The sequence below is a fragment of the Pristis pectinata genome, chromosome 2 (genome assembly GCF_009764475.1).
Source record: "Pristis pectinata isolate sPriPec2 chromosome 2, sPriPec2.1.pri, whole genome shotgun sequence".
NCBI lineage: Eukaryota > Metazoa > Chordata > Chondrichthyes > Rhinopristiformes > Pristidae > Pristis > Pristis pectinata.
In genome coordinates, this window is record NC_067406.1 from 85,475,643 (window position 1) to 85,492,788 (window position 17,146).

The window sequence follows — 17,146 nt, forward strand, 5'->3', positions numbered from 1 at the left end:
GTGTGGGGAGAAGGCCTTGCAAAGAGTAGCAGCAGCCAGGCCTGTGGCACAATGCCCGACTCTGATGCACACAGCAGGGAAAGTTGGAGACAGGAAGAGCTGCAGTGTTAGGAATCTCGATAGTTAGGGGGACAAACAGGGGATTCTGTACCTGTGAACAAGACTCCAGGATGGTATGTCACCTCCCAGGTACCAGGGTCATGGATGGTGCAGAACATTCTCAATGAAGAGGGTGAGTAGCCAGGGGTCATTGTACACATTGCTACCAACAGCATAGTGTCATGTTACAGCTGTACAAGATGTGGGTAAGGCCACTTTTTGAGTACTGTGTACAGGTCACCCTGCTATAGGAAGGATGTCATTAAACTGGAAAGGGTGCAAAAAAGATTTACAAGGATCTTACCAGGACTGGAGGGCTTGGGATGTAAGGAGGGGCTGGATAGGCTAGGAGTTTTTCCCCTGGAGTGTAGGAAGCTGAGGGGTGACCTTACAGAGGTATACAAAATCATGAGGGGCACATTTAGGGTGAGGCAGCTGCAATTCTCAGTGAAAGTCTAAAGCCAATAATTGCCCAAAGTTGTGCCAGTCTTGCACCACTGTATTTCAATTCAGCTCAAAGTGAAATTACAAGACAGTGGTTCAAACAAGCCCATGCACCAAGGAGCTCAAATTGATAAGCATATTAAATGTACCATCTGTGATGTTCTGCCTTAATTAATCAATTAATGAAAACCTTCCCATGTATCAGCTGACTTTGGATTGAATACAGATCTTGTTCCAAGGTACAGTAAAAAAAAATAGGCCAAAACAGGTTATTTTTTTAAAAATCAGATGTAATATTGCAGATCCTCCCCAGGTTATGACAGGGTTCCATTCCCAAGACCTGCTCGTAACCCGAGCAGTTTGCAAGTCAGAAATGTGGCCACAAACTAAGTTCCCACATGGCAGAAGATCCCTGCAGCCCTACAGTAGTAGGCAAATCCATTCCGCCAGTCTGCCAAATGCTCGTTCGTATGTACGGGTTGTATACAAGTCAGGCATCTGTAAGCTGAGGAGGACCTGTACAAGGCAAATACAACTGAAACCTAGTGAAAATACGGAAACCTAGAAATTTCTGTCAGAGATGCCCTGCTCCTACACTGGCTGTGCTGATGAAGTTGGCACTGAAATCATCAACAACATGGACTAGTTTCACAATAGACTCAGCAAGAAATTGCTGATACCGTGAACCACTTCCACACTAATAACAGTTGAAAAAGCTGGTACATTCAAGAGTTATGCAAGTTTTTAAAGCTGTCTGGTAAGTGATAATTACTGAACAGCTTCCCCGGTCTTAAAAAAAAATTAAATATGCAAGTGTGAAGACTCATCCCTTAAAGGTGGGACAATATTAGGAAGAGCAGAAAGATTTTTAGTGTCTGCTTACTAACTAATATATGAGCACCAGTGTTATAATACCCAACAATAACATTCCTACTCTGATAACGAAAAGGACTTTCATTGCTATAGTAGCAAGAATAATCTTTGGTAATAAATTACTTTTTTTTCTTTTACTACTGAAAATTTTGATTTTAGTCTTCATTACAAAAGAACAATAAAAAGTCATTGCCAAATGGGTGGGGTGTTAATTTCATCAGCAATGGCTTTGATCCCAGATAAACACAGGTGTAACTATGGAACACAGATTTTTGAGACTGGAGATTTGTACTGAACATTTGACCGATTGTGATAAATAAACATTCAAAAGGAGAAAACAGTGTTCAAAGTGAGTGCTACTTCACAAGAAAAACGTACATGTACCATTTGCTAGAGTTGATGACAGTGGTAATATAATTTTAAAATAATTCTTTTAAAATTAAATGCTTAACTCTGGTAACTTACTTTTGTCTTTGTGGGTTTTGTATTGAGCAAGGTCCTGGAGAAGATCTTCTGTGATGGCAAGAGGACATCGTGCACTCACTTCTTTGATGGTATTAATCCTGTTTGGGAAAAGATCTGCTTTAGGATAATGGCCCATTGATCTGCAGGTTTTTAATCCAGGTCACCTGGAGTCCCTGTGGGTCTGCAATGTCATCAAATCTTTGTGATCTTCAGAATCCTGCTCACAAATATCGATTTGATGATGTATGTTCTCTACCAATCAGGGCTTGGTGTGCTCTGACTGCCAGAGATAAAATTGTCACTTGAAGCAAGGCTTAACGCAAGGACATATAATAATTGGCATGGCTTGTTATGGCAAGTAACACTGACAGCAGGCAATTACCATCTTCAACAAGAGACAGTCTAACTACCAACTCTTTAGGGATCTAGATGCCCCTTAATTATTCTGCTGCATAAATTTATAATAGCTTGTTTTTTTAAAAAGATGCTGCTGCTTTTGTCTTGCAAGTAACATTGTCTTGAGGATTAAAATGATTCCTTTCCTACCTCCTCTTTTCTACCTTTTCTTCCTTTCTCTCCTTACCTTTGACCCATCCCTCAGTGGATCTGCTCTCCCCTCCTCCCCCACACCTGCCTATCACTATCTCTCATCTGCATCTACCTATCACCACCTTGTGCTCACCCCGCCTCCCCTCCTTTGTCCACCTATCACTGCTCTGCTTTTTCCCTCCTATATATTGGCCTTTCCCTTTTCCTACCTTCAGTCCTGAAGAAGAGTCCTGACCCGAAACACTGACCACCTGCTTTTCTCCACGGATGCTGCCTGGCCTGCTGAGTTCCTCCAGCATCATTGTGTTTTTCATTTTGATTAAAATGATGGTTCGTGATTGCCGAAAGTGGTCTATTAATGATCAAGCTGAAGCCTTAAGCCTGGGTGGTCTACTTGAGTTTGGAGACTAAATTCAAGTCCTTCCTCAGCTAACATCCAGGCCTGTGGGACTGCCAGAAGCTCTGACTGATTCTCTTCCTCTGACTCAAGTGAACCAGAGACAAACCATGATGTTCCAAGTGTGCTTTCAGGTCGGTCCAGCTGACAGCCAAAGATCAAACCTGGGACCTTTTGATATGGATGATTCAGTTTCACTACACTATCAGGAGCTTATTTAAAAATAGATTACATTGTTACTTTAGCATGAAGTTCTTTACTAAAGCAGAGCTGATTGCATTGTGTATTTACCTGAATTAATAAATTTAACGTTACCTATACATACCCAACAGTCATAACTTCACCAGAATTTCTGTCTGTGACAAAGTTGTTTGCTATTGTCATCACTAACATTTGAATAGTCTAGAAAATAAAACAACAGATTTCATTAACATTTTTGATTACAGCAATGCTCACAAACATTGATTTGATGATGCAGGTTCTCCACCAATCAGGACATACAAGGACATATAAAAACAGGCATGACTTGATATGTGGCAAGTAACATTTCTCAGGCAGTGACCATCTTCAACAAGAGAGAGTCTAACCACCAGCTTTTGATATTCAATAACATTACATTTGCCACATCCTGAATTAGCAGCTTTTTGGGAGATCACTGACCAGAAACTCAACTGGATCAGTAATATAAACACCATGTTTACAAGTGCAGGTCAGAAGATGGGTATTCTGTAGCAAGCAACTCATCTGCCAACCTATAAAAATACTGCCAGCATTCTCTCTTTATTTCACATTTTCAGCATCAGAAATTTTTGGTTTTCCAATTAATAAAAAGACAATACAGCTTGTTAGACGAAATCAAGTCCAACTAAACTGATAAAGTAAAATCCTTTGACTAAGCAAAAGAAGTTTGATTGAGAAAATGCAGCAGGTATGTGTTTATGGCCTTTCAAAAGATACTTGAGAAATTGCTTCAGATCAGATATTACCAAAAGGGAAGCACATGGTATTAAAGGGGAGGTGGTAATTAGAGACACCAATTTGATGAAAGGACAGAGAGTAGAGATGAATCGATGAAATTTTAATCAGAGAAAAATGCAAAATGGAGATTGCCAAGATTCAAAATCAGGACCATTACTTTCATTATCTTACGTAACTGACATAGACCAATCAATTTGGGGTTGAGTTGGTAGCACTCTTGTCCAAGTTGGTCAGTTGTGCATTCAAACCTCACTCTGGAGAAATAAGCCGGAATATCTAAGTTGATGCTCAGGTATAGGAGTGAGTGAGTGATGCATTGCCATCTTTCGGATGAGACATACCACAGCCACACTCACCATCCAATCAATCTGCTTTCTTATGTGGGATGCAAAAGATCTCCTGACACCATTTTGAAGAACAAGAGAGTTTGTAGTCTGTGACCTGTCCAATATTTATCCCCCAATCAACACCATTAAAAATAGATTATCTGGTCAATACTATATTGCTATTGGTGGGGGTTTACTATAGGCAAATTGATTGTTCTATCTGCAATTATGCAACAATGACTGTGAATGAAGAGTGCTTCAATGGTTATAAAGCTATGCGAGAAACCTGAAACCATGAACAGTGATGTACAAGTGCAAATCTTTATACGTTTTGGGCTTTGGTGCAGAGTTTCCTGATGACAAAACTCTTGAGCACAAGAAATTGTAAACATGATGGCTGCAGACCAGGAGTTCGGAAGACAGGAAGATGGGCAAAATGGGTGAACACAATGTAGACGCCATTTAATTACAACTTGTCTAATGTGATGCATTTTGAAAGATTTAACTTGAAGAGGCAGCTGAATCTAAATGGCATAAAGGGATCCTGCCTTTGTAACTGGGAGTTCTGAATACATAAGCGATGAGGTCATTATAAAGCTTTATAAACCACTTCAGGCTACAAATGGAATACAGTTCACAGCATCACAATTCAGGAAGAATGCCAAGGCCTTTGTACAGAGGATGTTTATCCGGATAATTCCAGAGATGATAGATTTCAGTTAGAAAAAAAGATTTTAAAAAGTTGATAATATCTTCTACAAAATGGAGGATGTTAAGGGAAGAATCAAGAGAGATCTCAATAAGTATGGAAGAACCATTATTGTGACAAGTTGATCAATGACTGGAAGTCACAGTTAAAATAATTTGCAAGAACAAGAGGGAAATGGAAACTTTTCATTGCACAAGGCTTATATGAAATGACATAACTGAACAGTGGTAGAATCAGATCCCACAGGAACTTTCATGAGAGTAACAGTTAATCAAGTATGGCATCAAGCGGCTCTGACTAAACTGGAGGGGAAAACCTCAGCTGTTTGGAATCACAAAAAGGAAGCTGGTTGCGGTGGTTGGAGGTCAATCTCCTCAGCCACAGGATACCTCTGCAGGAGATCCTCATGGTAGTGTCCTAGAACAAATCATCTTCAGCTGCTTCATCAATGACCTTCTTTCAACTGTAATGTCAGAAGTAGGGTTGTTCGCTGATGATTGCACAATGTTCAGCCCCGTTTGCGACTCCTCAGATAATGAAGCAGTGCACATCCAAATGCAGCAAGACCTGGACAATATCCAGGCCTGAGCTGATAAGTGGCATCGCACCACAGAAGTGCTGAGCAATGACAAGATTCAACAAGAGAAACTCCAGCTATCACCTCCTGACATTCAAAGGCATTATCACCACTGAATTTCCCACTATCAATATCCTGGGGGTTACCATTGACCAGAAACTGAACTGGAGTAGCCAAACACATCCTGTGGCTGCAAAAGCAGGTCAGAAGCTGGGATCCTGCAGTGAGTTACTCACCTCCTGACTCCCCAAAGCCTATCCACCATCCACAAGGCACAAGTCAGGAGCGTGTTGGAATACTTTCCAGTTGCCTTGATGAGCGCAGCTTCAGCAACACTCAAGAAGCTTGACACAATACAGGACATAGAAGCCCGCTTGATTGGCACCCCATCCACAACCATTCACTTACTTGAACACTGACGCACAGTAGCAGCAGTTTGTACCATCTACAGGAATATACTACAGCAACTCACCAAGGCTCCTTAGACATCACCTTCCAAACACACGACCTCTACCAGCTAGAAGAACAAGGGCAGCAAAAGCATGGGAAGACCACCACCTGGAAGTTGCCCTCCAAGCTGCACACCATCTTGAATTGGAAATATCATCGCTGTTCCTTCACTGTCACTGGGTCAAAATCCTGGAACTCTCCCTAACAGCATTGTGGGTAAACCCACACTTCACAGACTGCAGCAGTTCAAGGTGGCAGCTCAACACCACCTTCTCAAGGGCAACTAGGGATGGGCATTTAAATGCTGGCTCAGCCTGTGAAGCCCACACCCTTGAATAAATACAAAAAAACAATTGCAGAATTTTACAGGATAAATAGTGGAGCTGCTTTACACATAATGGGCTAAACGACTTCCTGGTGTAAAATACTGTTTCTATCTTATTCCTTCACTCTTGATCACGGGGCTCAGTGTAGACTCCTCCACAATCATGCAACCTTGGAGCGGCACAGAAGAAATCACAGGGAGAACGTACAGCATCCCTAATGTCAGAAAATGAACCAGAAATCTAGCAACACTCTAAGTATGTCATTGGTTCAACATCGAATTTTGCTGCAGCAAGAGGGACTTCCTGATGGAACACCATCTCTATTGGTCATCAAATTCTTGTTAAATAACTAAGACACTGTCCACACATTCCAAGACTAGACATATTGGAGCACAAGAAATAAGCAGAGGAAGAGGCAATTTGCTTCCATGAGCTTGTTCCATCATTCAGCAAGCCCATGGTGGCTGCTCCGACTGTTGGCCTTAACTCACTTTCCTCTTTGTTCCTACAATTTTGATTCATGTATAAAAGTCTATCTCGCCCTTAGAAAAGGTTCACTAGATTGAATCCTTGGAAGAAGTTTGAACCTACATTGAAGAGATGATCTTACTGGAACATACAAGATTCTGAAAGGACGTATCCACCATTGGCAGTATCAAGAACTAGGGAGCACAGTTTTAGAATAAAGGTCCCCATTTCAGAGAAGGATAAAGAGAAGTTTCTTCTCTCATGATTGTGACTCTTTGGCGTTCTCTACCTCAGATTGAATATATGCAGGGCAGAGGCTGACAGACATTTAAACTACAAAGGAGCAAAAGGGTGTGGGGAGAGAGCAGAGGAATGACTGAGGTCAAGACCAGTCAGGATCTTACTGACAGGTGCAGCAAGCTTAATGGGCTGACTAGCCCATTCGAGGTGCTTATGACTTAATGATGTACTTAATGACTTAGCATCCACATCTCGGTCTGTGGTAGAGAATTCCAAAAATTCACAAGCCTCCAGAGGAGAAATACTTCCTCCATCTAAAATGGCTATTGCTTTTTATGCCTCCCTGTTCCAGATTAACCCATCTCAGAATCTATTTTATTTTAGAAAAGTCAGTCTTATTCTGGAGAAAACACCACAGAGAAAAAAAATGTATCACTCAAATATGTTCACTACCCAAGTATACAGCAACAGAAACCATGAAATAAAAGAAAATAAAAAAAATATTTAGAACATTTTTCGTGTTAAGTCTTTATAAAAATATCTAAGCAGACAACACTTCAGGTAATTAATCTTTACCTCTGGTGGAACCAACTGATGGGCAGCCTGTGCAGCATAGAGAAGAATCTTGGTTACATCTAAAAAGGGGAGAGACAAAAGAACCACATGTAAATGCATTAAAAGGTACCATTTCACACAGATAATACTAGGGACAGGCTTACCTCTTTGATGTGGCTGGAGGAAACGTTGTATGAACGGGTAGAAGTTAAAGACGAATAACTGTTTAGCAAAAAGAAAAACAAGTAACATAATGCTGTACTAGACTATTCTTAATTAGTTCACAGGTTAAAATAGTTTCTTCCACATTTAGCAAAAATGGTTACTAAATACTTGACCTTGTGAAGTGTCTGCAAATGTTACCAGCCTTAAACACTCCAATCAATGGCAATACCTTTACAACTTGGTTTTCAAATTATAGAGATTACTAAATGATCAGTATGATGTAGGTACTCTCCTTTTGGGGAAAAATGTAACCAATGAAACAAGAGATTGCAGATGCTGGAATCTGGAGCTAAAAAACAAACTGCTGGAGGAACTTAGTGGGTTAAGCAGGATCTGCAAATGGATGGTTATGTTGAGTCAGTACCCTGCATCAGTATTGCTCAGCCACAAATTTTGTATGATAAAGACAGACAATGTTCTGCAACACCAAGTACCTCTAACATTCCTGTGAAGACCATGCTTTGCTTTACTATAGAATACTAGAAACCTGTAGAATTCTCTATCACAGATTGATGTGGAAGCAAAAACAAATAAAATTGCTGAATAGTATGGGGAGAAAGAACGGGAATATTGTTTGTGATCGAGGATCAGATGTGTTCATATCGAATGGCAGAGCAGGTTCAAAGGGCCGAGCATGTTTAAAGGGCCAAATAGCCTACTCCTGCTCCTTTTCTAAAAATGTTTTTATATATTTAATATTGTAATACAAGTTATTGTGCATTGTCTTTGATATCCCCAAAAGTGTTCCAATGTGTATCTCAGTCAATTATTTATTGTATTTGTGTACGGAAATATGCCAGCTAATTTTGTTTTTAAAAAACACACCAAGATCCCTTAAGCAACCACACAAAAGACGAGTAAAATTGGCCTTTTAGTCATGCCACTTTAAAGATAAATGCTCACCAAGATGGCAGAGCTACCCTAAAAGATCTTAGACATCTCAAAGTTTAAAAGAGAGCATGTTCAGCAATGGTGTACACCCTCAGTATTTCAAAATACCTCCTTAGGTCATACACTCTAGTCCTAGAATGTGGCTTAAATCCACAATTTCTGACTTACAAAAGAGCATAACCAAACAACTAAGCAGCCTGACAGATATCTTCAGTTAACTAAATTAATAACGTGCTGCATTCTGGGTTATCTAACATTGTTGTGTATTAATTCAATGTGTAAAAATATAAAAATGACTTGCCAAAGAAAAGCAAAGTATCACTGAAGTTAGGTTTAAAGAAAACTCACCTCATGAATTCCAATTAACCTTGATATGAGATCCATCAACATCATCTTAACTTCAAATCTTTCCTTAGAATTTTCCAACTGTTTGAAAAGTCTCTCTGCAAAGCCTGAAATAAAGTGAATTGCATGCTGCTGGAAATTTTCTTCACAAGAAACAGGTTGAAGTAAACTTCCACCAATGGAGAATAGATGCTATATTTATCTTTAAATGTAGCAACACCTGGGACAATCTACCATACAGGTGACATCTGTGTTATGGCCGCTCAGGTTACGGAAACTCGCCCTTACAGAATTCACAAATCACGACCCAAAAATCTGAGATATGGAATAAAATTTGCTCTTACAGAATTAATGTGGGAAAAAATTTAAATAAATAAACGCAAAATGCAACAGAAATAATAAATTGTCTATTTTTGGTTTTTTTCCCAACTCGCATTTCTTGACGCATGCGCAGATAACATGGTGAGTTTTTAGGGCAGTAGGTTCGTTCTGCTGTGTGGCAGTTCTTCCTCCCACCACCCCCCCACCCCCACAAGTTTTCCCTATTATCTACTGTTATCTGTTGCAAGTTATATCATTAAAGTATCTTGCCCATAATGTCTGAATTTAAAAGTGTACATCTCCATTCAAACTGATGGCTGGAAAATGGTAAGTGGAGACACAAGAGGCTGCCACCTACCTCCAACCTCCCCCCAGTCCAGCTCTATCTGCCCTTTTCTTCCCCCCCCCCCATTTGTTTCTCTATCACCTTCCTGCTTCAGCTTGTTTTTTGCTCCAGATTACAACGTCTGTAGTCGCTTGCGTCTCCAAATGTTTCTGCTGGTCACTTAAGAGATTTGCTTTGGAAACTGACAAGACAATTTAAGTAGCCTCCCCACCCACCTCCATGAACCAGCAGCTGCAGTGCTCTGTACTGTTGAAAGAAAAGCATCCCATAGGAATGCATCTCCAATCTCCATCTATAACATGGGATTCAGTAGGAAATAGGGTTTTGCGTTATGTAAAATAGCGGTACAGACTGTTTTCTACGAACACAACCCTTCCGTAACGTTTGGGGGGGGGGGGGGGGGGTGTGGGGAAGCAGGGAGGGTCATCTGTATCTATCATTTGGGAAAATCACAGACTTCGCTATAAGGAACAGCATCACCAACAATTTGAACTGATTAAAGCCATCATATGGCAACGAACATTCTGTGACATTAGCAAATCTCAAATCACACAGACAGTTGGAATCAAATATCCAAAAAAGCTCTATCGCCTGAGAATGGAAATTTCTGAAAGTCAATTGAAATTAAAGTATGCAACCTACTGATTTTTATCTAAAAGTCACAAATACTTTATCACCAATGACCTTTTCTTATTTCTAATAATGATCTGCTCTTACATTGCCAACTGCATTTCTGTAAGGGAGACCTGACTGCAAGAGAGCACCTTAAATGAGGATTACTTGACCTCTTCACAAATGTTCACAGTAAACTGAACACAAACTAATTTCTTACCTTGTGGATCATGAATGAGGTGAATAGCTGAAAAATTAAATACTTCTGCCTTTTTCTTCTTTTTATGTTTCTGTAACCAACATGTATATAAAGTCATTACAGCTAAAATCATGAAACATCAACTTATTGCCAAACTTACAATGAAGTAATTGGCCCTTAAATGGAATCGAGTCAAAAGTTTAAGGGGTATTTGGGATGCCTAAATGTTATTTAGTAAGCACAATCAGAAATTAGAAAATTGACAGATTTTTTTTCTTGGACCCTGCTTTGACCTTGGTCAGGAACACAAGTCAAGAAAAATCTCATGTTTTTTCATTGGTAATCCCATGTTAATATGAAGCAGTTATTCCTTTCTTAACAAGGTTCTTACCCCCAAACTTAGAAGAGTACTTTAAAACTATGACATTATCTACAGTACATCGTTGGCACTTCTGAGTCCGCCAGCCAATTCAGCAACAAGTGGAACTGAATTATGGGCAGCTCTGCACTAAAAGGCTGTGACCATCAAGAATAAGACACAAGACTAATCAAACTCACCATGCCAGATGTGTAAAGCAAGAAAACATAGACATTTTTCACCAGTCTAGGCTGAAATTGAATCCAGGTGGCAGAGGTGAAAGGCAGTGTTTTTGGCTTACATAACGACTTGTTTTATGTTGTCTAGAAATAGCAAATGTAAGGGCAATACATGTCCTCCCCAGGTTACAAATGCCTGACCTACGTATAGCCCATACATACAGAGGAGCATTCAGGAGACCAGTGGGATGGACTTGCCAGCAGTTTCAGGGTTACATGCATCTTCTGCCATGTGGGAACTCAGTTACAAACAGTTCTCAGGCGCAGAACCCTGTGGTAACCTGGGGAGCACCTACAAGTTATTAGGCAAGAAGCCAGTTTCATCCAGAACATGTACAACACTATGGGACGCAGCACAGTGTCTCCACTTCTTCCATACAACACGTCCAATTTAATGCCTCCATTACTAATCAGCGTCCCCAAAGAGACTTCACTGCTGAAAAATTGCTTACTTTTAGGACTTTCAAAGCCTTTTCCAGTTTCTTTTTATTTTTTGATGATTTTTTTCCAGTTGCAAACCTTGTGGTTATATCTCGCATTGTGGGTCCTTCATCCTGAAAGGGAAAATGCCCACAAGATCATCGAAAAGAAAATCCTTGCCCCCTGCAAAGGCTTACACAGAAATGATATCGTGGGAGGAAGATGTTCTACGGTTCATTGTGCCAGCTTCTATGCTCCCACCCCAAACTTCCACAGCATCAGACCGCATCTGTACCCCAGTCTCAGGGTTGGAAGGCAAAGGTTGCATGCACCTTCAATATAGCTCAACCCAATATATATCCAAAATAAGAAATAGGCCATTCAGCCTAAGCATCATATTGGCAGTAGACTTTTCCTTCATCCTGTTCTTGATATCAAGTATCTCACAATCCCCACTGTAAAAATAACATCATCCCTGTACTCTGACCCAAGTCTTTTGCATTTAATTTATTTACACGCCTGATCCTGCAACCACTGGAAACATTTTCCCCTGTTAAGTCAATCACTATGTAACTAACTATCAAATTGTTCTTAATCTCTCCAGTTCCAAGGCAACTATCACAAATTTTCCAAGTCTTTTCTCATTTGCAATTCCTCACACAAGGCAGCATTCCAGTCCCTCAACATCTGTTCTAAAGTGTGTCCGAAACTTCATCAGCTTAGCAAGGCACAGTTTTCATTTGGATTCATCATTACTTCACAACGTTTAGATTTTGTATTTCTTTCTATGACACACAATATTCCAACAGTTTTGTGATTAACAACCTCATCATCCCGAGGTGCTACCTTTAATGCCCCGTGGAACCCCTAAATTCCACGACTCTCCCTTATTATCCTCCTTTGGTCTTCTGAATTACTTACTATGGTTCATATTTTGGCTACAGCTGAAGACTCCAGTCCACTGGACCCATAATCAGATTATTGATACCCAAATGGCTGAAGTGGTTGCAGTAGAATGCAGCTACCTCCAATCATTCTGAAATACCTTCCCTGATATCTGTTTCAAGAATTAAATTTCAGATTTACCTCAGAATCCATATCGCTGTCATTTTTCTCATCTATGTCTTTACCGAGAAAGAACTTCAAGGCTCCAACCAAAATCTGAAAATTTAGCAACAGTAGGAGGTTATGGTGGCAAGGTGAAATTCAAAACTCAGAAGTTTATAATTTATATATACAACACAGTAGGTTGTTTAGAAACAATTTCTTCAGAGAAGACAGTCACTGCTCAAAATGCCAAAACACTGATATCCGAGACTGGAACACATGCATCAGAGATGATCAGTCACTAGAACATGAAGCACAGATGTAGTTAAAGAGATCCGGTTAATTGAAGTCAATGTAGCTAAAGAGGTCCAGTTGGAAAAAGAGGATGTAAAATAAAAACAAACTGAGGTGAAAAACCATTCCAAAATGTTAGAAAACCTGAACATTTAGGTATTAGTCAGATAGAAGCAAACACAAAAAAATTAACAAAGGTGACATCTTAAGATCAATTAAATGAATAAGGATACGTCGATTGTCAATTTATTGTGGATTTTGCCTTTTAACCTCCTACCCTCACATCTTCTATTTCAACTGCTTTCAAGTGATAAATGAAACAGAATTGCACATAATTCTGCCCATCACGTTACAGGAAAGATGCAACTGTTGTGGGGCAGGTGCAGAGGAAATTTACAAGGATGTTGTCAGCAGTGGAAAACATGTAGCTATGGAGAAAGATTAAATGGGCTGGGGTTGCTTTTTTGGAACAAGAGGCTGAGGGGAGTCTTAACGGAGGCATATCGAGTTATGAGAGGACTGGATAGAGTAAATGTGAAGGACCCATTTCCCCTAGCAGAGGAGGCAAGAACTAAGGGCAAAGATTTGAAGCACTCAGCAGAAGCTACAGAAGAGATGAGGAAATAAGACCACCCACGAGGAAATCACTGCCTGGAAAGATGGTAGGTGGCGGACATTGCAGAAACTCTACATATTTGAAGTGTCTGGATGTTCACCTGAGGAGCTATGATCTGCTGGACTATGGGTTAAGCGATTGAAAGTGGGATTATGTAAGGTTATTAACTGGAACAGACATGATAACTTGGGTCAGAAATTTTCTGTGAGTCTATGCAATATAAAGTGCAGTAACGTTGCAATGCAAAACTATGAAAGAACAAAACGTGTTAACCAAAACGTGTTAACCAGCACGAGGAAGAAGAGGAATGTGTTATTACCAGAAAGAGATGCCACACAATTTAAAAGAAGTAGGTTTGTAACCAGCAATGTTGCATCATCAAGACTCACTGATAACATGCACTAAAAGCAATTGAAAAACTGTCTTTGAGACATGTAGTTAGGATTCAGTTATTAAGAGTATTTGTAATACCAGCTCTTGAGAAGGTGATGGTGACCCACCTTCCATAACTACACTCCATGTGCCAAAGGTACTCCTATAATGCTAAAGGTTCTCAGTGATGAAATATCAGAGCTGACCAACCCACCTATTTCAGAATTTAATGGGAGGCTTAATAGATGCCAGATAGTCTATTTAAGTAATAAATAATATCACAATGGCCTGGCTGACCACTGTTCCCAGACCTTGGTAAACCCTGCTGCTCACACGAGGAGAGGACAGCTTCAATGTTCAGTGCTTTTCCACACCAAGACGGTGGGGAGTTCTTCCCCTGGCAATGCCCAAGCTCCTAAACTTCCCTAGCATTGTCATTCTACCAAGGGACATGAATCTGAGTCCCAACCTCCATTGGCAGCTGGGGTTTACTCCAGAACATTCCCCTCCTGAGTGGGAGCCAAGCCTGCCAATCAGGATGGCTTCCAACAGGGATTCTGGTGAAAATAAAAAAAACATGGAATTAAAACTCTGAAGCATGTACAGAAACCCAGAGCTGTTCAGGATGCTATTCTTTGCCCCTGTAATATCTACTTCTCAACCACAAATAATGGAAAAGCCTTTTGTTATTAATAGCCATCAACTGCAACACAATAATTACACACCTAGGTGGTGCTGTTGCCGTGCACCTCAGGGGCCAGATTCTTCTCCTTATCAAATTTATCCACACTGAAGTGTTTGGAAGTAACTATCAGCCTTTATATTAAAAAAAACCTTTTCCCTGTTTGTCAATCTCAATGGTTGCAAATTTTTTTTAAGGCAGATATAAGCATTAAAAAAGACTTCATCACTCTGGGGTCTATCTGCCCCCAGTGCAGAGAGAGAAAAAGTACTGGTCATCTTTTCACATTCCCAGGAATTAAAAAAAATCTTTAGCAGCAACTAGCATGATCCCAATTTCTTAAAGCTTTTTTTTAAGCTAAAAGGTTAATTTAGCTCCATTCTGCTAATAATAACATTGTTTAATAGGTTCTGCTGTTTATTCCCACTGCTAACTGCAATACATTCCCAGTCCCAGAATTTTCCTCAGGCTGCACTTTTAGACACCTTGCCTCTGAATAAAAGAAAAATTAAATTTAAGAGATTTCCCAAATCCAATCTCAGTTATAACGTAAATTAATTAAAAGGTATGTGGAGACTTACCCCTTTTGTATCTACAAAGTTAATGCTTAAAGCAATACTGGATTGTCTCCCAATACCTTGGTCCATAGTTTAATTAATCTAACAATTAGTTAATTCTGTGTTCATTAATAATTTCTAGGGAACCATAATCATATTTATTCAAATACACATGCAGTCTTGTTAGACAGAGTCATACAGCATGGAAACAGGCCCTTCGGCCCAACTGGTCCATGCCAAACAAGATTCCCATTTTATGCTAGTCCCATTTGCCCATGTTTGGCCCACATCCCTCTAAACCTTTCCTACCCATGTACCTGTCCAAGTACCCTTTAAATGTTGTTAATGTACCTGCTTTCCTCTCATTCCTTATACTGACCACCCTCTGGGCGAAAAAGTTGCCCCTCAGGTTCCTACTAAATTTCTCCCCTCTCACCTTAAACCTATAAAATTATGGATTTTAAGGAAGTTTTTTTTACATCAACTCTTTTCACACAATTGAAAAAAAATTGTACATGAACGGCTCTGTTTTTGCAACAGAATGTCCTGCCTCGTGGGACAGTAAATTGCTAGTTACTTCTTACCTTGGTCACTTTTGAGAAGCAAGCTGTGGTAATGACATTCACAGTCTTTGCATCATTCCTGTAAGTAAAGCAAAATCTTCGCTTCAGTAACGATTCCCCTTCCTCTGGGCATTTCTTTGAAACCCTACAGACTTGTGGCAATGGAATCTTCAACCATCCACCAAAGAGGTTGTTCTACATACTAGAATCTGACAAGTGTCAGCAGGCTATTCGAACAGGGTGAATCAGAACAAAACATAGAAAGTGCTAGGAACACTGGGCAGAGCAGGCAGAAATATTAACCGTTGCTCTTTCCACAGAAGCTGCATGACCCAAGCGTTTCAAGAATTTTCTGTTTTTATTTCAGATTTCCAGTATCTGCTACTATTTTTAAATTTACATTTGATGGGAAATTAGAACATTTGAGTAACTATAACTCCAGACTGCTATACACAACAGACACATACACACACTCGACTCCTGAAGTTTTATGTTGAACTGGTTGCATCTTCTTCATTGATTGGTTATCCAAATATGGTGATAAGACATGACGGACGGAAACAAGTTTATTTACCCAGTGAATTTATATTTAAGAAATAAACAAGTTTATTTAACCAGTCATTCCCAAAACCCTGTAAATTAGTTCTCTTCCACATTTCCAACTGCCTTCTGAAAAATCCAATGGAATTACATTTCGTTTCATGTTCAGGTAGTGCATTCCTGATCTTAAATCCCGAGAAAAAAATTACTCTCCTGTACTTTTCAATTAAATCTGTGGTCTCCCATTACTGGTGCACTTGGTAGGTTATCCCAACCTGTTCTATAAAATTCATGAATTGTATTAGGTCTGTCCCTAACTTGCTCTGGTCCAAGAAAACTCTGCAATCTCTCTACATAACTGCATCCTTTCATCACTGGTGCCACCCTGGTAAACAACCACTGTGTCCTCTCCAAACTCTTGACATCTCTCATGATGTTTCTCCTATACTGTACGCATTATTCCAGTTTAGGCTCCACAAGTGATTTGTAAAGGTAGAACACAACTTCATTTTTTTTTATACTCAATGTCCTGAACATCCCAAACATTTGGACAACCTTCTAAATATACCCTGTTAGCTTCAAAGATTGGCCAGTGAGCACTTGGCAAATTCTCTGCTCTCACAATCCCCCTTCTCCAAAATCACTACCACTCAGACAATATCACCACTTCTGTTGTTTCTCGCAAAATGCATCACCTGATCTGTCACTCTGCACACAATTTACCACATTCCACACACATTACTTGCACTGAACCTACATGCCTTACACCCATACTATTGGTTCCAATACCAGCTCCTTGGGGGACCCTCTTCTTTCTCTCCAGTTAGAAAACATTAATTTCCCACCACTGGAGAGACAAGGGACTGCAGATGCTGTAACCTGGAGCAAAGAAACAAGCTGCTGGGGGAACTCAGTGGGTTGGGTGGCATGATGCAGGGTCCTGACCAGAAACATCGACCATCCATCTGCTTCCACAGATGCTGCCTGACCCACTGAGTTCCTCCAGCTGTTGTTTCTTTTTTCTGTTCACCACCACCGCCCATGTCCTATCCTTTAATTAATT

The 17,146-nt window shown here is 40.1% G+C and overlaps 1 protein-coding gene across 1 annotated transcript in view; it reads right to left on the bottom strand.

Annotated features, from left to right (window-relative positions):
- The window catches only part of sdad1 (SDA1 domain containing 1), a 39,138-nt gene that overhangs the window by 14,530 nt on the left and 7,462 nt on the right, over positions 1–17,146 (bottom strand). Inside the window, exons 7-15 of the mRNA XM_052039615.1 lie at positions 15,565–15,622; positions 12,499–12,573; positions 11,445–11,546; positions 10,417–10,486; positions 8,921–9,024; positions 7,621–7,678; positions 7,478–7,536; positions 3,153–3,229; positions 1,882–1,979 (exon numbers count right to left, since the gene is read on the bottom strand). Coding sequence (XP_051895575.1) covers positions 1,882–1,979; positions 3,153–3,229; positions 7,478–7,536; positions 7,621–7,678; positions 8,921–9,024; positions 10,417–10,486; positions 11,445–11,546; positions 12,499–12,573; positions 15,565–15,622 — 701 coding nt within the window. The remainder of the gene's footprint in view (positions 1–1,881; positions 1,980–3,152; positions 3,230–7,477; positions 7,537–7,620; positions 7,679–8,920; positions 9,025–10,416; positions 10,487–11,444; positions 11,547–12,498; positions 12,574–15,564; positions 15,623–17,146) is intronic.